The sequence below is a fragment of the Lissotriton vulgaris genome, chromosome 2_1 (assembly GCF_964263255.1).
Source record: "Lissotriton vulgaris chromosome 2_1, aLisVul1.2, whole genome shotgun sequence".
In the NCBI taxonomy this organism is placed as follows: domain Eukaryota; kingdom Metazoa; phylum Chordata; class Amphibia; order Caudata; family Salamandridae; genus Lissotriton; species Lissotriton vulgaris.
This window is the reverse complement of record NC_141687.1, coordinates 1025312295-1025335890: the sequence shown is the minus strand read 5'-3', so window position 1 is coordinate 1025335890 and position 23596 is coordinate 1025312295. Positions and strand designations below refer to the sequence as shown.

The 23596-nt window shown below is 42.8% G+C and overlaps 1 protein-coding gene across 1 annotated transcript in view; it reads right to left on the bottom strand.

The window, feature by feature from the left end:
• The window catches only part of CD302 (CD302 molecule), a 162217-nt gene that overhangs the window by 15171 nt on the left and 123450 nt on the right, over positions 1 to 23596 (bottom strand). Inside the window, exon 5 of the mRNA XM_086956637.1 lies at positions 15825 to 15851. Coding sequence (XP_086812763.1) covers positions 15825 to 15851 — 27 coding nt within the window. The remainder of the gene's footprint in view (positions 1 to 15824; positions 15852 to 23596) is intronic.

The window sequence follows — 23596 nt, the reverse complement described above, 5'->3', positions numbered from 1 at the left end:
TTCTTTAGCTCACTTCGCCACCTCAGTTCAGACCCAGCTATATCCAAATCAGTCTTGACCCTGTGCCTCATGGGAACAGTCCAGCCCGAACTGCCAAGCCAGGTCTTCCCTGCACCGGAAACAAGCATCCTGGGACCGGTTTCAGGGTAACACCCTTCACCAGCCAGGCTAGCTTGAATCCAGTGGCATATAGCTGGGTCTGTACTGAGGTGGCAAAGTTAGCTAAAGAATGATGATGGATTCAACCCAGATCTGTTTCTGGGGGTGAGTGTCTGAAACTTTTCAGCGCTCCGTCCATCATCTCCTTGTGTTTGCACAGTTGTTAGTGGCCATAATTTAAGGGGGTAATCATGAAAATGAATTGAAAATGGCACTTATAAAGCGCATGGCTACCCTAAGGCCTCCTATCGCTAAGAACCAAGCCTGCAGGTGTGTGCCTTAAATAGTTGGGAACAGGAACGTCTTCAACTGTCTGCGAAAAGACAGATGGTCTTCTTCCAAACGAATATTATCAGGAAGAGCGTTCCACCTTCTGGAGGCAATATAGGAGAATCGTCGGCCTCCACTTCTGGTCCTGTAAATTCTCGGAACATAGCCATGCGTTTGTTTCCAGAACGAAGAGCTCTACTGGGATAATATGGGACAATGATTGACTGTAGGATAGGTGGACTTTTGGCAGCCATAATCTTGTGGGTGACACAGAGGGCTTTAAACTGAATCCACTCTGCAACTGGCAGCCAACGCAGAGAGGCTATAGCTGCTCGAGCTGATTCTCTGCGGGGAATATGAACCGTCTGGAATCTCATTATTGTGGATCGGGGGATCCAACATAAAGGGCATTCGCATAGTCCAAGTGAAAAAGAATTAGGGCTTGGACTACTAATTTCTTCGCATCCAAGGACAATAGGGGGAGAACTTTCCTCATCATCCTTAGTAATCCAAAGCAGCATCCTGCTACCATCTTAGCTTGGACCTTCATGTTTAGTTTATTGTCCAGCCACACTCCCAGACTTTTTATTTGATCTTTAAGCGTCGGTATGCTGCCCAAGCAATTAGGCCAGAGGGGGGTGGAGCCAACTGGGAGAGGTTTACCCAGAAACATCAATTCTTTTTTTGCTCCGTTTAGTTGAAGAAAGGAGCACTCCATCCAGCCTCAAATTTTTTCAAGGCAATTAGCTAGATTATTTGGACTGTTTCCAGGTTGATTAAGGGATACTATCAATTGGGTATCGTCAGCATATGTAACGATTCGTTTGCCAAAGGGCTCAAAGATTTTGGCCAAGGGGCTCATATAAATGTTAAAAAGGGTGGGACTTAAAGATGAGCCCTGTGGCACCCTCCACCTCAATGGCATGCTCTTGGAGATGGAGTTGTCCTCGAATACCTGAAATGAGCGGCTGTCTAAAAAAGACTCCAATCACCTTAGTGCAGCTCCTGATATCCCTGCCTCTCTAATCCTAGAGATCAGCAGTTGATGGTTCACGGTATCGAAAGCTGCACTCAGGTCTAGGAGGACGATTGCTGCCGAGCCTCCAGAATCCATCATTTTTCTTGCTTCCTCAGCGACAGCAATCAGAGCTGTCTCTGTGCCCTGATGAGGCCTAAATCCTGTTTGCATTGAATGAAAGCAGTCATTATCTTCCAGATAGGTGGACAGGATGGAATTTACATGTTTCTCTGCAATTTTCACAATCCCTGGAAGCAGTGAAAATCAGGCGATAATTAGAGAAAACTTCCGGGTCGGCTCCTGTTTTTTTAAGCAGTGCTCTCACCATGGCCTTCTTCCATGAAGATGGAACCATCGTTGTTCTCAAAGATAGATTAATATGTTTTAGAATAGTAGGGGCACCTGTTTGGGAAACTTGATTCAGAACAGTAGGCAGGGCCATGTCTCTCGGGGAACCTGATTTTAGTTTATTCAAGTAGATTTATAGAGATTCCAAATCCAGGGGGCGGATAGACCTCCAGTTCGGTTGCTAGCAGGCTTCCCCTATTCTCCATCTGAGGGAGATTTTGGGCGGTGGTTGCTGAGGGGAATGCTAAGTAGATAGATTGCATCTTTGTGTGAAAGAATTCTGCTATATCATTGCAGCGTCTTAACTGATTTTCCTAGTTTATAACCCAACAGCAAAGAACGCTGCATCCTTTCACTTTCTGTCTGTAGTTTACTGTAACTGTAAGCAATGAATAATTAACTTTGCACTTAATCCGACCTGCAAACATTTGTGAGAATGTTTGCATGCGAGAGGCTAGTTCATTTTCAACCCAACTGCCACCGTTTCTAAACATAAGCTGGCTCTGTAAGTCAGGTACTCAAGTTTGCCTTTACAACAGCACAGAGGAATGTAGTGGAACAGTGACACGTGGTCCTGCAATGGCAGCAGGATTAGGAACTGTGCTATATGACTGAAAAAGACAAACCTGCTGTGGTTGACACTTACGGAAAAGGCAAAAGAGAGATATTTTGTATGTGTGCTATTGTGCACAATGCTCTAGTGCTGAAGTCCCTCTAATGGCGTCATTGGAATGTTGAAGTTGAGGAGAAGGAGTAAATGAAACAGTTGAGAAATGGAGGAAGTAGAGGGTATGAGTCACAAGTTGACCCGAGTAGGGTTGGAGGCAGGTAACCTTTATACAAACCTTGCAGTGGTAGCTAATTTTTTCAGTACCTGGGGCTGATCCTCAAAGAGGCATCCGATTCCTGAGACCACAAAAGAAAATGAGAAAACCAAGCCACTTTCCGGAGAAGATTCACTGCTAGATAAGAATTTGACCCGGAGGCTCATGTGAACTGCCAGGATTCCAGAGCTTAGGCAGCACTAAGGTAATGGGGTCTTTCCTTTGATTGCTAGATTAGGTTACAGGATGGTCCTTTGGGGCTGACAAACAATGGTAAATAAATGTGACATGTTCTAAAATCCTAGTTTTAGGAATTGGAATTGGAAGTGGATTTGTAGATCGCATAGCTACCCGTGGGCGTCCCAGCGCTGGACTCGTAAGATGGTATCGGGAACAGTGACCTAGGAGAACAGCCAAGTTTTCAATAGTTTGCGGAATTTTAGTAGATTGGTCTCCCTACGGTTGTTGAGGGGTAGGGAGTTCCACAGCTTAGAGGCGTTGTATGAAAATAGACGTCCCCCTGAACGTGCTTTCTTGATTCTGGGGACGCATGCCAGGGAGAGGAGGTCGGATCTTAGCTTCTTGTTAGCTTTGTATGGTTTGACCAAGGATCTCAAGATAGGAGGACCCTTGTCTTGAAGGATTTTGTGTGTGATGCAGAGGGGTTTGAAACTGATTCTTTCAGGGATTGGAAGCCAGTGTAGAGAGTTTAGAGCGGGCTTCGCAGAGCAACAGTGTTTTGTGACTGTTAGCAGCTTGGCTGCTGCGTTCTGGACATGTTGGAGTTTGTTGATGACCGATTTCGGAGCGCCAAGGTATAGAGCGTTTCCGTAATCTAACCTGGACATAATGAGGCCCTGGATGAGGAGTTTCCTGGAGTGAGGGTAAGAGGGGGAGTATTTGTGTGCAGTGCGCAGGAGGCCAAAGCAAGTCCCAGCGGTTTTCCTGGCTTGTGTTTGGAAGTTAAGATCCTGATCGAGCCAGACACCTAGGCTCTTAATTTCTTTTTTTGGAGTGGGGGTTGTTCCCATACAAGATGGCCACAAAAGTTTGGTGGGGAGTTTGGATTGGTTGCCTAGCAATAGGATCTCCGATTTCTCCCCATTTAACCCCTTCCATGCTGATGACGGAACGGTTCGTCATCAGCGTCGGTTGAGCTGTGCTGATGACGGAACCGTTCCGTCATGACTCCGCCCGCGCAAGGCGGAGTCAGCTCAGGCGGGGAATACGCCCCTCACGCAAGGGATTAATTTGAGGAGAGATTCGCTCATCCACTTGGAGATGTTTTTGAGGCACGAGGATAGATTTTCCTGGAAATGGGCCGACTGGTTTAGGGAAACGACGAGTTGGGTGTCTGCGGCATACATAATTACATTTATGCCGAAAGGTGCTACAATTTCCTCCAGAGGTGACATATATACGTTAAAAAGTGTGGGGCTTAAGGAAGAGCCCTGGGGGACCCCACATTGGAGAGGGAGAGCTCTGGATAGTGTGTGTCCTTCGGCGACCTCAAAGGTTCTGTGTTATAAGAAGGATTTGAGCCAGGACAGGGCAAGACCAGTGACTCCAACTCTGCTTAGCCGGTGGACAAGGATGGCATGGTCCACCGTGTCGAAGGCAGCGCTGAGGTCCAGGAGGATCACTGCTGCCGATCCCCCTGCGCCCAAGATCGTTCTCGCTTCTTCAACCACTGTTATCAGGGCGGTATCAGTGCCCTGGCCTGAATCCTGTCTGAGAGGGATGTAGGAGACTGTTGGATTCAAGGAAGGTGGAGGCTGTTGATTGACAAATTTCTCTGCCACCTTGCTAATTCCAGGAAGAAGGGAAATGGGTCGATAGTTGCCCAGCTCTAGGGGGTCAAGGTGAGATTTTTTTAGCAGTGCTCTAACTGTGGCCCTTTTCCAGTTGGGGGGGACGATCCCTTTTCCTAGGGAGGAGTTTATTAGGTTAATGATGAGAGGGGTCACGGTGGGTGGGTGGGTAGTTTGCTGATTTTAGTGGAAAAAAATTCTGCTAGTTCGTTGCATCTTCGGCCTGAGGGGTCGTTGGAAGGTTGTGGGTCGGGGACTTTCATCAGTGTTCTGATGATGCGATATGTTTCCCTAGATGAGTTGGCGGAGGCTTGGATTTTATCTTCGAAAAAGGCCGCCTGGGTACTTTTTAAGCTGGCTTTATAGGATCTCATAGCTGTTTTGTATTAGTTTTTTTTCTTGTTGGACCAGTCCTTCCTCCATAGGCGTTCGAGTTTTTTGCATTGTTTTCTCAAGTTGCGGAGCTCAGGGGTAAACCAGGGGGATTTAAAGGTTCCCTTTTTATTAGGGAGAGTTTTTTTTGGCAGAGCTAGGTCTAGAGATTTTTCGATCCAGGTGGAGAATTGCTGGTCAGCTAGGACTGGGTCTGGTTCGAGGACAGGTGTTGCGGCTTCGAGTTCGAGTTTCCAGTCTTCAACGACTAGTTTTGACCATGGGCAAGCTGAAAGGCGAGGAGGAGGTCTGCCTGGGGGTTCAGTGTGGATTTGCCACTTAAGTGGGATTAGGCAGTGATCTGACCAGGGACGTGGAGGGGCTCGTCCGTGCATAGCTCGGAGATACTTGAGAAGATGGGATCAAGGAGATGGCCTTTAGCATGGGTGGACCGGTGGCTTTTCAGATGGAGGTGGTAGGAGGCTAGGTCTAGAGTTAGGTCTCCTGCCCCTTTGTCTGCTGGGTCATCGAAGTGGAGATTTAGATCTCCCAGTATAGTGAAGTTGGGAGATGAACAAGCCCGGGAGATGGTGGCTTCCATCAAGGAGCTGCAGAACTGTCCCTGTGCTCCTGGGGGGCGGTAAATGAGGATGCCTGAGAATGATTTTAGCGGGGAGATTTGGATGGAAAAGTGGGCTTTTTCACAGTCCTGGATAGGCTGTCTAGAAGACAGCAGGAGAGGTGGTTTTTGTGAATAACAGCAATTCTACCGCCTATTCCGGAGGACCTGTCGTAGCGTTGAATGAGGTAGCCTGGCGGGAGGGCTTGGACAATGTCTGGCTCTGAAGCTGGGGATAGCAAGGTTTCTGTCAGGAACAGAACCTCTAACTCTAAATCTTGGAGTATGTCTGTTAGGAACAGAAGGAAGCCAAAGCAGGGAATTGTTACTGAGCAGAAAATGGCTACCACTGTCAGAGAAAAAATGTTTCTTAGACGTAGAGTACTCTACATCACTAAACCATAGTGTGTGAAACATACTAGATATTAGACAAGAATGTGGATATATACTAAAGAGTAGGCTACATCATATTAGCATGCAGGGAGGACTTAGTGCTGTCACAATCTTTGGTGGGGCCCAGAGCAAAACTTTTTGTAACACACCTTCAACCCAGGAATGTTATGAACCTCAGAAAGATGAAAAGCGGAGTCACTCCAGTAGGATTCAAATTTGGGATTTACAGTTGACACGCAGATATACACAAAAGCCATGTTTACCCACATCAATTTTGCCCACAAAAAACAGTGCTCAGAAAAAATGTGTCATTCTATTCTTATTTTAATATGAGGCATCTTTGAACGCACCCTGGAGGAAATGGTCTTTAGTGTATTCAAATTAAACAGTCCGTTACGAAGGGCCATTGCCTCCCTTTTCCGAAAACAAGACTCCCCTCTCTGTCCTTTCTCTGTTCCTCCCAATTTTTGTGTGAACACTGACAGGTTTTATGTGTGCATACAGTATTCTTAACTTTTGTAAGAAGAGTCATTCCTTATTCTGTCACCACCCAGTACAGTCCCTAAACATGGGTGTGTCTCATGCAAAGCACCTCTATTACAGAGGCGGCAATTGTTAGACGTTGTTAATTTTACTATGATCCATTAATGTTGTCATAAGTGGTAAACTAAAGTAGGGGCCCACTGAAAGGAAGGTACCGGGGCAATTAGCCCTAGATGCACACCCCCTAGTGATGGCCCACGTTCATCTCAGCAAAGTTAAATGTCTGCAACTCAAAGTAGAGAGAGAAAGATGTAAATAAAGTTCAATCAGGAGTCTTTGAATTATGTATTGGAATTCCCTGTTTAAAGTAAACACATTCAAGAATGTTTTACACTCAGACAGACAGATGGTATGGATAATTGTGTATTAGGGGCAGGAAAGTAAACTGAGCACCCTTGATGCCTTTGTGCACTATGAGATATTTATTGTGTTATGTTTTCAACTTTTTAACTGTTTTGGTACTTCTAAATGTTTTACATATTTTCTTGAATTAAGCCTGTCTGCTCTGTGCTACAGCTACCAGGGGGTGAGCTCAGGTTCAATTTACTGAAACCTTTACTAAACTTAAGAAGAATAGTGACGTTATTACTTGTGGTGGACTCTCATCCCCGTAGCGAATAATCCACTTTGTCACATTGAGGGACCCACTTTCTTTAATAACTCAAGCCCTGTCACATTGAATCCAATTATCTTAACCATTCTTGCACTGTTTCTGCATGCCTTTGCAATCATGCCATTGCTCTCCTCTGTGTGCCAGTGTTGCCCACTGAATTAATGCCATGTTTTTCATCTGCACTCCGTTTTCGAGCACTTCACTGGACCATAGGACTCCATTCCTGCAGTGGCGTCACCTACGGCATATGACACCAAAGCACCGCCACTTTGCCCTCATGTCATTCTGGCTGGCTCCTCACTCTTTCTAGTGCACTGCCTCCCATGTTCTCTGCTCCACCACAATCAGATCCGATGGGTGCTCACTGCAAAAATACTACCAGATTTTTTCTGTTTGCAAGGGATTAGCTACCTCACCAGCACTTGATGGCAAGGTATTCAGTCAGGCGAATTTCTACAGCAACCTCTTGTTAGTAGATGTGATGTTCAATAAGAGCAGGCAGTTTTAGCTTTCCTACAGCCCAGGGAGGAACTGCCACCTTGGCCACCCTTCAGCCGGAAGCTATAACAAATGCAAAGTCTGAAATCGTAATGCAAGAATCTGCTCTGCATATTATAATTACAACTATGAATCACAACCACACATTTCAATTCCTTGTGACTCACACAAGTGTTATGCCTTGACTGCATTTCTGCAGCCGGGGTTGTTGCGGATGTTGTCCCATGCCAATCTTGGCAACGGGCATTTCGCCGCCTGCACTGCAACGCCTAATTTAACAGCACTGCAGCTGGAAGTGGAAAATGTCTGTCAGCAGGGTGGAAGGGGAGCTGGGGCACAACCCGTACAATAAAAAAAACAAGCATTTGCAATGCAATAGGTCTCACAATTGCGAGATTTTGAGCTATTGGCTTTGTACATGACATTGTCTTTTATTTATGTGTTTAAAAAACTTGCAATAATAAAAGGCATTGTTTTTACAATACCAATATGTCAAAGTTTCTAAAATGTGAGACCTTTTGCATTGAAAATGCTTGTTGTTTACAAGCGCCCCATGCTGCACTTTCACGTTAACAGAGGCCAAGCCCCTTTCTTTACATGAGCTGTGTCTAAAGAAAGGTCAGTGGCCGCTATTAAAGTGAAAGCGCAGTATGAGGCACTTTTACCAAAAAAAGCATTTGTTTGTCAAGTTGACAAACAAATTAATTTTTTGTGTAAAATTGCCCCGTGAAAGCATGCATGGGACACTGAATGTCGTGCCAGCAGTAAAAGAAAATCATGAAAGAAAATAGTGCTTACAGACTAAATAAGACGTAAGTGTAACAACCTAAGTAAAAGGGCCAGTCCTCATGGTAGGTTACAAATGAAGACAAGGCGGTACTAAGGAGGGACTAAAAAGCCTATTAACGAATGAGAAGCCAGCATTTAGGAAGGATAAAGACACAAGCCAAGGAAAAATATGGACGGGGAGTGAGCAGGGCTTCAAGCCCATACTCCAATACAGCATGCCTTGTAGAGCAATGCATGCGCTGCCCACGCTCAACCTAAAAAGTGGCAATCACAAAGTAGTCCTCCGTAGCTTCCTGGAATCTCATCTGATGACCTGATTTGATGATCTGAAGTACACAGGAGTGTTGTATGGAGAGAACCATGGGGCCCGAGATGTAAACGGTCGCTGACCACTGGGGGAGGAGATGTGAGATAGGAGCGTCTTTCTTTTTTGTCCTTATTGATTTACAGCTTGTACAGACTACATTAAAAATGTTTGTTAGCCTCAGAATTGGCTATTCTCACTAGAATCAAGGCTTTCAATGACTCGGCTAACCGGCGAGGGCGTCCCCGGCTCCAGAGACGCAGGGATTACTCCAACGTGGCTGAAGGCAGTGGGATTGCTGCAGCGGCTCAGAGCGGCGCGCGCTCAGAGTGGAAGTGGCAGCACAAGTCTTAGCGTCGTATGTGGCGTTTCTGAGCCACCAGAGACCAGAGAACAGGTTCCACACGGACCCACTGCAAAGCAGAGCCTCAGCTGGATGGCAACAATAGAAGGTGTTGGGAGGAGAATCCTGCAAAACGCTTTCCACCCCCTATGGAGAAGGAGAGCTTGATACCTGTATGGAAGAAAGGTGAGCAGAAAGGTGAAACCTCAAGTGAGGACCGGATTTCGGGGGAAAACACTCCGTACCCGGGCCCTTGGAGTGGTGGAAAGTGCAGTAGGGGTAAGTCAAAACTCAAGTTTATTATCAGCCACTGTGGATATGTCCCCTGGTAGGGTTCCACATAAAGTTACAAAAGTAGGAAAAGTTGCGAGGCATCAGGGGAAGAGCCCCAGGGGCAGGAGGAAAAAGATCTCTTACAAACCAAAATTACTCCTTCATTAAAACCTCCTTATATAGTGCTGACACAAGTAATGGCATCAGGAGACAATGAAGGAGGTGCAAGTGGTGGGGCGCGGAAACAAATGTGCGAACAAGAGAGAACCTGTTAAGCCCACTAAGCCTTCTGAGCCTTCTAAGTCTGCAAGTACTCTAGGAGTGGAGAAGCAAGGGGGCCAGGAAATACAAGAAGAAGCACAGGAAGAAGGAGTAGCTGGTATGGGGTTCCAATAACAACGCAGAATAGGTTTAGCATTCTTCAAGAGAACAGGTCTGCTGAGAGCGAGGAGACTGAGCAGGCATGCAGGGCAGAGGCACCATGGTACAAGTAAAAGATTTGTTAGCACCGTCAAGTTCATTGGCACCAGTGGGCCCCTCAGTGGTACCGCAGCAGCTCCCAGAAAACTCAGATGAGACATTGGCCTCTATTCTTATGGGTCTTAAGAGAGAGCATTGAGGGCGGTTCGAGATATCAGAGGCGAATCAAGCAGATATACAAGCTTCATGTACAGTCCACGCACAAAAGTTGGATGATGTTGCTACCCGAACAGGGAAACTCGAGGAGGAACTAAGCACTATACTAGAAGATATTTTAAACAACACAAAAGGAGTCTAGGCCTTGGCTAAAGAGAATGCAAGCCTCAAGGAAGATTTGAAAAGATTAGAAAATTACTCCCGGAGAAATAACTTGAGGACCCTAAACATTCCGGAGGCGGAAGAGGGGTAAAATCTAAAGGCATTTGTGATGAAGTTATTAGTGGAGACGGCCCAGAAAGATAGATCAGATATTGACTTGGATCGAGTGATACAGAGGGTCCACAGAGATCCATTTAGGAGAAATCCTCAGAGTCAGAAGCCGAGGAAAAATCTAATTTATTTTCTTTCCTACTTGGTCAAGGAAGCTATTCTGTTGGCTGCATAGAGGAATGGTCCCTTCGCAATACGGAGCCTTCAGTTCACTATTGGATCAGATTCATGCCATGCAACTGATCAGAAACAATGGGAACTGGGCAAAATAATGGGGGAACTTAATAATTTGGGGGCCAAGGTTCAACAAAAATTTCCAGCTATGCTACGAGTCATGTCGAACAATCAAATGTGTAATATCAGAACCATAGAGGAAGCAGATAGTATGATTGAACCCCTGAGTAGATGAGTCTGTCAATTTAAGAAGCTAAGAGTGCGAAAATCAAATACCATATTCTTTTAAATACAATTAAAAAAACACAAAAAGTGAAAAAGAGGGAAACACATGACATAATCATAGACGCATAATTGTCACTGAGTGGGGAGGAGGCTCAGCATAAGCATAGATAGGGCTCCTCCCTTGGGCGCTTCAATAGGCTTTATGCCTGATAGTTTGGGGAGGGTTCCTTGGGGGGAAAGGGTGCAGTGGGTGGGGCGCAGTGGGAGAAAATAAAACACAAGTCCTCATTAGACATTTCAGATATACTACACACTTTATCTTGGCTGTCCTGTAAATATAAAGAACCTGAGTTCCTCGAGTCCAAGCGATTGGGACACATTAAAATAAATGACAGAGAAAGATAACAAAGTTAGAATTGTAACGTGGAATGTGAATTGTATAAGGTCAAAAAACAGACAACAGTTGGTAATGAGGTATTTAGAAGAATCTAAAGCCCAAGTATGTATCATACAAGAAACCCATTTAACGCTATGTGAGAGTAGGGGATTATACTCCAAACAAAGATGGAGACTCGAAAGGTGTTGTTATAATTGTTAGGAAGGGGTCAGGAGTAGAAATGATCACTTCCAATACTGACAATTCAGGTAGGTGGGTTACGGCCACTCTGAAATGTCTGGGCACTGAGTTTGTGTGTGCTGGCTTCTACGACCTGAATACGGACGAACCCCCAGTATATAGTGGACATGCATTTAAGACTAGCAGGGCCAACATCACCTATAATAATAGGGGGTGATTTTAATACTCGTTTGGACCCAATATTGGATAGATCCACAAGTAGGAGGGGGGTACAGGCCCAAGCACCAAGAACAAGGCAAGCCCTTAAGCATATGTTAAAGGAGTTGGGGATGGTCGATTCTTGGAGGCATTTAATGAAAGGTAAAAGAGCCAATACTTTTCATAGCAAAAAGTACCACCATTTTTCACGACTGGATTATATATTGGTAGACAGAGAGTGGGTTTGGAAAATAAAAGAGATGCATATATTCCCAGGACACATTTCGGATCATAATATGGTCAGTATCACATTGGGGGAGATCAGTGTTAGGAATAATGTTAGAAGGACACTGAAGAGAGCCATTTTATCGGATTTAGACGTGGTTGCCCTGTTGAAAGAAAAGACTAGAATTTTTCCAGATTAATGCTCACAGAGCATTAATTGGACTTATTTGGGATACTTTCAAGGCTTATATGCGGGGGTTTTGCAAAGTCAGGTCTCATATAAAAATAGAGTGGAATGAGCTGAATTAAAAAAAGTTGGAGGAGGAGATAGGGTCATTAGAAGGAAGGATGCAGCAGGACACACAGTATATTGAGGAGATGGCAATAAAATTGGATGAAGCCAGATTGAATTATAGAATGAGATTAGAAACAAAGAGCAGAGAAAGGTGGGAGGCAAGCCGTATGCAACACTTTGAGTATGGCAAAAAAGCCAGAGCATTATTGGCCTGGAAGGTAAGGGCAGATAGGGAGAGAAACCACATTGGAGAGTTGAATATTAATCCCGAGGGTGATGTTACAAATAATGAGGAGGAAATTCAGGAAACATAGTAAAACTCTTCTCAGAATTGTATGCAGAGTCAGGTAGGCCGGATATAGGGGCCTTAAAGGGATTGTAAACAACATTGGCCTCCCGGTCTTAACAACAGAAGGCAGGAATACGGTGAGCACTCCAATTATGGAAGAGGAAATAAGAGAACAACTTAAACACCTGAAGAATGGAAAGGTGACAGGCCTTGATTCAGTTCCGGTTGAATTTTATAAATCGATAATAGAGGAGATTGTACCAGAACTGACAACTCTTTTTAATGCTGTATATAGGGAGGGTGATCGGATTCCGGATTCGTGGAAGAAGGCCATAATTCTGTTAATTCTCAAACCGGCTAAGGCTCCGAGAATTGCTGATTCATATCAACCAATCTCCTTATTAAATGTGGATCTTACAATTTATACAGGCATACTGGTGGGGAGACTGGCTAAGGTGGCCCCTCAGTTGATACACACTGACCAGAAAGGCTTTGTCCCCAAGAGACAAATACAAGAACTCACGCTCACATTGATAGGGACAATAGACATTGCGGTTGCGAGATCGATCCCTTTGGTGGTGATCACAATTGACGCCGCCAAAGCTTTTGATCGCATCAGTTGGTTATTTCTTTGAGCGGTTCTAGACACAATGGATTTTAGTATCAATTTTATTCAGGCACTGCAAAAACTATACGAGCAGCCCAGAGCCAAAATTTTGATAAATGGCGCATTGACAGAGAGTTTCAAAATTATGAGGGGGACGAGACAGGGGTGTCCCCTGGCCCCCCTTCTTTTTGAGATATATATATATGGAACCATTTGCACACAAGTTAAGAACTGATGAGCAGATAATCCCTATCCACCGGCTTCCAACGCATAGTAAGATTGCCCTATACGCAGAGGATTTGGTAGTCTATACCGCCGATCAAGTGCAAACATTGATGAGGATAGAACAATTGACAGGTGAGTTTGTTGCACTTTCTGGATATTTGGTTAATATCTCAAAAACTGAAGTCATGTGCTGGAACATGGTAGGGTGGGGCGGCAGAGTCTGTTCAGAGATCAAATATCTGGGGATACCAATTGTAGATAAAATCTATGAGATCCCTGCTCGTAACTTGAAGCAAATGATGAAGGACGTAGATCGAAAACTAGCTAGGTGGAAAAATCTACCCCTGTCAATATATTGGAGGGTTAATTTATTAAAAATGTCTGTTCTCCCAAAATTAACTTACCTTTTTAACTGCATTCCCCTTAGTTTCCCTAAAGATGAAATTAATAAAATACAAGGGAAGATATCTTGTTTTATTTGGGCATCCCAGGGGATACGGCTCTCCTGGAAAAAACTAAGAAGTTGTTTAAAGAAGGGGGGTTGGCACTACCTGACCTTAGACTGTATTGTATGGCTTTTCAATTTATGAACTTTTGCATGTTGGCGGGGGAGCCTGAGAATACCACATGGGGTCTAATACTCGGTGAAATGACTCAAGAAGTGGAAGGAGCCTAGTTATATAAATTTGTTATCCATAGGTCGTACTGGACACCATAAAGACTATCTAAATTTGTGTTACAACCTGAGCCAAGATGTAAAAAATGTAACTACCCAAAAGCTAACGATGTACATGTTTTTTTTACATGTCCAGAGCTAAAACAATTCTGGAGGTTCACTGAAAACACCATAAGGGCCATCTTAGGTGAAAATTTTAACCGAAACATTAGTGCTCCTCGGGGTGGATTATGTATCAACAGGCTCTAAACTACAAGCAACGGGGTCTACTATTTTACTTGATCCTCCAGGATAGACGGTAGATGTGTAAACACTGGCTGGATCCCCAAACTCCGAATCCAGTCTCCTGGCTCAATGTGGTCAAATGGACATGCAGGTTAGATACTAAAGGGATCCCACGAAGGTCTGCAGAAGTGTGGGAGGATTTTCTCAAATGGTCAGGTTGATAAATATTTAGAAGGGTCATGGATACGGAAATCTAGTCCAATGATTACATCAAGCCATGGATTGGGGCGGGTGGAGGTATTAGCCCCCCCCGTGGTTAGACTGGTGCTGTGGAAGGTACTGTCCTAATCTGCTTGGATCACAGACGGATCGAGGGTGCTAACAACCTATCCAGAATGCAGTAGCCATGGTGTAATGAGAAAAAACTAAAAGTGGCAATCACCGCTGGGCAAACACCGGCGTTGGGAGAGAGAGTGGGTGGGGGCCCTGCGCACAACAGTCCACAAAATTGGCCATCTATATTAATGGATCATAGGTAATAATGCAGCTCCCTGAAATGTTGGGGTGGAGGCCTGCTTAGGACAGTAGACCTACATCCCAATATTCAAAATTACAATACGTTGGCTAAAAGGTTTGGTTGAAGGTACAGAAAAACTGATTTGAGGGACGTCTTTCTGCAGCTTCTCCTAGGGGCTGCCTTACGATACAGGCCCCATCAATATAGATGGCCAATATATGACTTCTGATATAAGGTTTTTTTTCATCATCCCTAGCCCCAAAAAAGGAACTGGCTGATCACAGCACAATCCAAAAGGTAAAACTCCTCCTTTCAGCACCAGATAAAGATGTTCATATGCATGCAGAACGGGGGATATGGTGAGAAAAAAAAGCAGTGTACATGCCATTTAGAAAATCGCAGTTTAAAAAAAAAATTAGTTATGTGCTTTGCTGTCCCTGTTCTAAATTCATGTTGATCCGTAAAAAATAAGCTCTGCTCGTTCCGGTTGCTGCCCATAAAATGAGGCCATTGGACTACACATGTCCAGAAGAAGAAATCGAGAGAGTTGTGTCAATAAAATATGTACTGCACCTATGTTAACAACCAATCTGGAATCAGTCGGTACAAACAAGTAACCCACAGACATAGTAAAATATCAACGATTGGTTCCATTATGCATTTATAAACAAGTGGCAATTTCTCTATAACAGTTCATAGTGCGTCCAATTCCAATAAGTCACTGCCAGCAACCACAAGAAAACATATGTAACTGGCCAAGCCTACATTTACTCAGTGTTAGCACCCCTTTGATTGAATATGTAGTTCTATATTGGCAAGGAAATCCACAACCAATATCTAAGAAAGGAACACATCATTTGTTTGTGTGGTAAATAAATATTGTCATTGGCCTTCTAACAGAAATAGTACATGTTTAAAAACAAGGATGTTTTAGTCTGAGCTAAGGATTACTTGGGGGCAAAACGAAAGCCAATCCATCAATTGTATCTAATCTTAATTTCAATTTATTTAGCCAAATGTAATTGGAACCACCACTATCCTAACAAATATTGGGATTCAGGGACCGCAATCAATCAATCAGGATTTACAAAGCGCAACTAATCACCTGATTGCAGGCCCAGGAGGCTTAATCAAATAGTCAAGTCTTGAGACCATTCAGAAATTCTGCAAGTGAGGTGATGGTCTGGAGGTGCACGGGGAGGCTATTCCAGGTCTTTGCTGCAATGTGGAAGGAGAAGCGTCCTCCACTTTTGCTTCGGTAGATGTGCGAAGTATGGTCAAGTGAAAGCGAAGTGGCAGTGGTCACAACAGTTGCGCCCTTCATTGAGGATGGTACAGAAAGACAGCTATACAAATAAGGTGCATTGATAGGTGGACTGTATCTAATTTAACCCATGACTTAGCTTGTGGCTAGGATTCTCCCTGGTAGACACTGAATGTTAGCAGCCAATCAAAATGCAGCATTTTGCTAGTTGTATGCTTTACAACATAAAAACACAACTTACGTGAGGCTCCGGTCTTTCTCTTTGGATCTAGGGCAAAAGAAAAATGCATGATTGGTTTTAGTTAGGTATTTATTTGAATTCGGCACACAGTGAGAATGATAAAGAATAACTAAGATAAAAAAAGCTAACATTACTATCCTTCTTGTGGTAGCTTCAAATTGTTGAAAGACATGTTAAAAAGTAAGGAATTCCTAAAATAACCAACCTTAAGACCCATAACGACTTTGGAACGGAGAAGTAAGGATTGGGTCAACATTGCGCAATAACAACAATCCACACCTTGTTATTCTTAGCAGAAAAGGTCACTTTATTAGGACAGGCAAACAGAATAATCCTTCTTAAAGCAAAATTATTTGTCACGAGAGAGAAAGAAAACATTAGCAAAACTTCAAATGTTTTTCCTCATAAATATATAATCAAAACATTCCCAACAATACTTATCGCTAAAACCCACATACTGTACAATCCCAACATTTCCATTTCTTCCTCTTTATCTTTTCCTACCCATCTTTCCGCCTACCCTCCCTCCACCCCAGAGGGAAAGGATAAGCCCGCTCGAGACCACCAAACAGCACCTAAAGAAACAGAAAATAATGAAAGGAAAAGCTGTTACCCGTCCTAAGGTGACATGATTTTTTTAATTTTTTTTAAAACAAAATAAAAGCAGCAAAAAAACATAAGGGATGGGTGGGTGTAACAAACAAACGCTGGTTGACGAATCTCCTCAAAATGAGGCGTTCCCACCCAGGGAACCCACCTACGTCGCCCACACTCAAGTCCCGCCCACTACCTCGCTCCTACCCTATCGCGTTCGATGGATTGTTCCATCGCGCGAATAATCCCAGGGGGACACCGGCTCGCGCCAGGTTTGCCCTGGGTCCCACTAAACACAGAAATTGTCACAGTCCATCACATTTCTCTCATTTTCGAAATATTTACTGAAATACTCGCCAAATTGCCTGAAAATAAGGATTTAGGAACTTATTGCTCTAATGTTTTAGAGTCCAAGTGGTTTGATTGCTCAACCAAAATGCGTATAGTAATCCACGGTAAATTGAAAGAAAATAGTATACTTTAAAAAAAAGATTGCATTGCTCAGACTTTATTCCGACTTGGTAAAATAGAGTGTGACTTAAGACGACCCACAGATGCAGGAGTCAGTAATGCAAAATAAGCAATATCCCAATTATTTGCTCATAAATGCTTATTTATTTATGTACTAGCAGCCCGCCCCGGCGTTGCCCGGGGGAAGAAGGGGGCTGGGGGCAGCATTTTGTGCTTTTGTTTAGTCCCGGCCGGGCCATCGCCCGCACGCCAGCCCGTCCGCCCGCCCCGACATTGCCTATACCGGCCCCCGCCCGCCCGCCCCGACATTGCCTATACCGGCCCCCGCCCACCCCGACATTGCCTATACCGCCCCCTGCCCCCCGCCCGCCTGCCCGCCCGCCTGCCTCCCGCCTCTGCCTTACCTCAGCTGCGCTCACCGCCACTCCCGGGCCCCCGCCCGCCCCGACATTGCCCGGACCGCCTCCCGCCTTGCCTTACCTGAGCCGCCGCGCCACCACTCGCCACTCCTCGCCGCCGCTCGTCACCGCTCCTCCCCGCCTGTCGTCATCGCGCAGGTGTTGGTCGCGGTCAGCGCTACGTCGCGGCCGGCGCTAGTTTTGGGGACTACTTTGTTTTTAAAGTTTAATTTTTTAATTTACGTTTTATTTTTATTTTATGCAGCCTATGTCCATCTACACACCCTGAGGATTACAACAATGTATTGGGTGTGTGGATTGGTGCTGTGGTTCCCGAGTTTACCTTGCCAAAAGGTTTCTGTTCTCTCTTTATAATAGTAGTATAGATTTGTATTACAAATCAGAAAGGTACAAGTCAAAACTGCTCACTGAACAAAGAAGTCGAAGTGGCCGATCACGAGTAAATTACTTCCCAAATGCTAAACACTTAGCTTTAATCAAGTTAAGACAATCTAATAACAAAAGTCAGCTAGTAAAATGAAGAGACTAACAAGTTTCACTGCACAGTGGTGAAAACCTTACCAAACACGTTTAATATCCACTGTAGACCCTGAGCAGACCTGATGGCCTGGATGCAAATCTAACACACATTCACGAAGTTGTTTGTTTTACAGATGCATCGTGACTTATTTTGCCAATATAATTTTGTTATTGTTTTTTGGATTTGTGTGTTTATCAGCAGTAGCACCAAATGCTGACATATGCATGAGACTTGCCTACCATACTTTTGATTTGGTACTCAAGAGACTTTTACTTGGGAAATCTGACCACCTGGATCCCGTAGGCCCTGCTTGGAAAGGGATTGAAGTTCAGATGGAAGTTGAATCCTGGTAAGTGAGCATGTTCCCATGTGTCTTACAGACTAACTGAATATAGGTCACCAGTCAAGAGAACGAAAATTGCCCAAAGAACAGGTGATGGATTTTCGCTTGCATGGGAGCTAAGCATCTAGAATAAATTAAACTGAAAAAAAGATAATTAACACCTTCACTCCTCCACATACTTAACTAACAACTAAGAAACAATTCACATTGAATAAGTACATCAACGGCAGTTCCAAAATTGGAATTGATTTTTACTGTGAGCCACCATGCGCAGCTCATGCAGCACTGTCTGCCTTCTTACCAAGTCCAGCATTTTGATTTACAGCTAGGTCTGCACTATACAATTACCCGCTTTACAAGTATGCATATAGAGGTGATGAAGCAATACTATATATAGATGTTAACATTGAAAAGTAAAATGTCATACTTATGTATAATGTATACGTTCACTGTTGCAATGATGTGTGTTCCATAGAGTGCTGATGCCATACACTGCAGAGTGTCATTAGTTCTAGGAATGAGCACATTAACATATTTTCTCCTGGAGAAGAGTCTACTGCATGGAACCTGCATTGAAACAAAGAAACTTGCAACAGCCAACCTTTATTGGCCGTGAATACTAATTGTCTCTGTGTACATGACTAACTTTTGATTGGTCTTGAAGAGTACCATCACATAAACTGAGCTTTAACACACCATTAATGGCTACTGTCACCAGGCTGCCAAAAAGGATGAGTGGACCTGCAGATTTAGATTTTATTTTGAAAAAAAGGAAGAACTCTTGCACATGTCAAATGAACAGAGCTGCTGCCGCCGATCTCCTCAAAATGGAAGCATGATTTTGTGAAACGATTTTCAGCTGCTCTTTGACATCTCATTGTGGTGGAGAGAGTTTGAATCACTTTCTCCAACCACTATTTAACATATTTTCAATCCAAGATACAAGAGACCTATTTTATAAAGTATCAGCACTACAATGAACAGAAATGCAATATTATGTTTCCAATGGAGGTACAAAATCTAGATACCTTCATCCTCTATTACCGAGGCTTGGAAATTATAGAATGGATACTTCACAAAAGTGTAAAATCTCAAAGTTAGCAAAATATTTTTGATCACATTATTATACTTCATTCTAGTCTACATTACATTTTTTTTCATAGTTGAAGAAAAATATCACCTAAAAGAGCTGATGAAGAATGGGTTCTAATGTGGCACCGGCTTATGCAAATATATACAAGTATAACTTTGAAGGCATTTTTGGAAATCCTCTACTAACACACCACCTTAATTTCTTAGTTTGATAATAGACAGTGTCTTTGGTTTAGGGAAGGAATAAATAGAAGGTTTACATCACTTTCATCATGAACCTAAAATTATTAATTCAAGAATCCAAAATACTATGTCCAACATGATCCGTACATAAAATACCAAGAAATACCATGAATACCATGAAATAAAACGTTTTGTTGCAAAACAGCAAACTATGATTTACTGTCAGAGTACAGAAGCAATTATTTCCTTCATCCTAAAAGCTTTTAGACAAAACATTATCACAGGTCTTCCTTACCCAGAGGCTCTTTTGCAAAAAAGCAAAATAAAAAACACAACAAATAACTGTTCTTAGCTGTTGTTATTCAAAGCAAAAGGAGTCCAACGATTCTCCTGACCTCTTATTCTCCTTTATTGACAACAATGCAGTAGCTTGCTTAAACATTAGCAAATCTTAAAACTGGAGGCATCATTACAAGAGACCATCAAAATGTAAATACTATTTGCTAACAGAAATAATCTATTATTTAACTACAACAATATAGAAAATTAACTGAATCTGACTGTCAACAGTACTATAGAAAAATAAATACAATAATATATGTCTTACAAATCTGCACAATTAAGCACTTTGTTAAGCTAAGACAGAATACAATCACAACTGAAATACTAACATTAGAAGAAAATTGAGACAAATGATTAAGCTTCAAAAGTACTGCTAACATCAATCCAAGTTTGTGTCCAAACTATTGATCTTGTATCGGGGCGACTCATGCAGGAAGCAGATATTGAGGCAATACAAAATGATAATGAACCTAAAATATGCGATATTACGATTCCAGACTATGCTCGATTTAATGCACAATGATCCGTGGAAAACTGGATCTGGAAAGTGTACATGCAAAACGGTGAATCTCTGAAAGCTTTGGAGGGTGTCTTGCAAGAGAGTCTTCATATTATATGAACTTTTATATTTGGATTTTCGAATAAACAGTATATTCAGATTGCAGGGAAACAGTTGAGAGTATCCATATTAAAAATATAGGTTATTCAATGTATCAAAGCTGACAGAGAGGTACGGCGATTTTGAGAGCCTTACATGATTTTCTTTTGAAGTATTGCTTTACTTTAAATATGAATTTAATTTGTTCTGTATAACACATCAGGAACTAATTTGGTGCACATATAAATATGGATTTTAATTTCAGATATATGCAAAAAATTCTCAAGGCTTTCCTAATGAAGGGAGGATTCTATTCCAGAAACACATTGGATAAGGGACATGCCTTGTGTGATGCCTTGAAGAAAAATAATATTAAACAGGAAACAAGGCAGTTTCACCTATGATTTCTTTTGTGCTAATAGGCATAAATAAATAGCTGGGAACTCTACTGAGACAAACACACTTATGCAAGCGACATAGTCTGAAAACTACACACCATATATAGTAAATCAGTAATGCTTTATTTATTATGTTCATGCACAGATACTGAAAAACATTACATACAAAGAGATTTTAAAAGCATAATACAAATGTTAATCTCAAAGCAGCTCATAAGGCCCCCTTGATTTAAAAAGGTATTGTTAAAACCGAGTTGGTGTTCATTATAAAAAATGTAAGAGTAAAAGGTGCAAGCAAATAGGTGCAGCTAAGTATGCCATTGACAAAATTACTGGATACAAGAACTTGGGAATAATTTGATAACGTGTGAGGGTTGAACCTATGAATCTGCTTGTGCGGGTGTAAGTTTGTAAAATGTAAACTCTGAAGTAAAAGTCTGGCAATGCTAAAAGAAACAGCGAGGGTCAAAAAGTCAGTAACCACGGTGGTGTTGTGACGATCTTTTCCTCAGGGTTTTCGGTTAAAAACTGGAACTAGTCTAGTCTTTTAGTCTCTTTCGTAAACAAGACAGAAATTTTGCAAAGTGAGTGGTTAACCTGAGATCGGTGGCTAGCAGAGACTCGATCACTGCTCTTCTACATGTTCTGATTCCTCTTGTTAGGAAGATTGGTTTAAGTGAGTGTCTTCGCTCTGTCAGGAGGGCAGAACAAGCACATGTTATATGTTTGATGGCTTTCCGGTGATAGTTACATTTAATCCTGCTGTCCAGGTTCCGCCATCTCGGGGCCAAGTCTACAGTTGGTAGATCTCCAAGCCAACTTCTGAAGATCTGCCATTTCACCAATGAAGAAAGTCGAGCAGCCAGAAAGGGTTGGGGGTGCTTGGTCTTGTAACTGTTTATGACCACATGTGATCGCTTTGCCAGAATGCTCTTATCTGTAATAAGGGAGAGATGGTGTGTGGCTTTGTTTACTATGGGTTGAAATGCCAGGAACGAAATTGCCTTACTCCATTCTGCACCAAGTTGCAGATTTATAATTGCCTGATCCAGGTATGCCCTGAGTGCAAAAGACGCTCCTTGAGCCTCTATTTCTTCCCATAAAGAGTTGGTTTAGTGTGTCAGTTTGCAAAAAGATAAGTCTGTGGCAAAATTTTACAAAAGACCCCAGCACATTACTTTGTGGCTGGTAAGTCCAAAGTCCATCTGCATTTTGGCTGGGGATATCCGGGCAGTAATATGTTCTTAGGACCAGGGTGTCAAGGAATTAAATGCACGTCTCTACAGTACAGGGCTTCAGAGCTGTATGCGAACGTCTATCAGTTTTGCCTTTATTACCACTAAGAGGGGTTTTTAGGCAGACAGTTGCAGGTGCTTCCCCAGTTTTCTGAAGGCATGTACGAGGGATCTTGCCTTGTTATGAAATCTGAAATAATACCTAGGATTGATAATGACACCGATCTATAAGGGAGGAGATCGTACAAGACAGTTGAACTACAGGCTAATTACCCTATTAGACGTAGAAGCAAAATATTATGCCTCCCTTATCCTGGAAGATCTGAGGGAATGGTCAAACAAGCTTAACCTGATTCCTGTTAACCAAACAGGTTTCAAGAAAGGTATTGAGACGATTATTAATATTCCTGCTCTCTCATTAATAGCAAACAAATGCAAGTGAAGGAAACAACAACTGCACCTTTGCTTCATAGATCTAAAAGCAGCATTTGACAGTGTGGATTATCACCTCTTATGGAAAAAACTGAGAGCTTGGAATATCTTGAGAGAATTTTAAGAGGAATACTGCAATTATATTCCCAAACATGGATAAGAACAAAGTTGGGTGATAGCTATAGACTGTCCAGGAAGTTGACACAAATAAAGGCCTAAAACAAGGCTGCATAATAGTGTCACACCTTTTTAACCTATTTAGGTCTGACTTCTCATCCACCACAATTGGGAAAGCTACCATTATCACATCTCTCGTACGCGGACAATGTGGTGTTAATGAGCCTAACCAAGACAGGTCCTCAAAGAGCTCTTAAGGAAATGACTGAATATATCTCATTCAATAAACTACAAATTAACACATTAAAAACCAAAACAATGCTCATCAGTAATCATCGAAGAACTAAGCAGAATATATGGCTTGATGGGCAGCAGATAGTGGAAGTAACTAGCTATAAATATCTGGGGTTCTACATTAATAATACAAAAAACCACCTTGAACAAAAAACCTATATGATAGAACTAGCATTTGCCTTTAGAACTCTGGCCGTCATATAAACCACTGCTCGCAGTGATGTCGGCTAAAATGCTTCCATCCATAACGTATGCCGGCATTGCTCTACACGGCAAAGACTCTGATCTTCTAAACAAATTACTAGTCTCAAACTACAAAAAAGTCTTCCAGTTTCACCACGCCGCTTCACCAGCCCAGGTAGGACTCGAATTTGGACTTTTAAATGAAACAATAGGGAGAATATATAAAACAATAAAGGTCTGGTATCGTCTGAAATGGAACACAGCAAACTCCCCACTTAATAAGACCCTCTGGACAGAACTGGATGAGGATAATAGATCACCATACGACCAATATCTTCAGAAGTTGTTACTAACTGCTTGCATGGCTGAGCTGTGGAACAACAATCTCCTGTATCGGTCCTTTAAGCAAGCAATAAATAAAAGAGCAAAATGTCATTCCTTGCTATTTGATAAAAACATCTTTAGTTCGAGATTGCACGCCTGGATGGTGATCAATATATATATTTCCCTTTCACTGGCACCATACCAGAGTATCACATTTTCAAGCTATT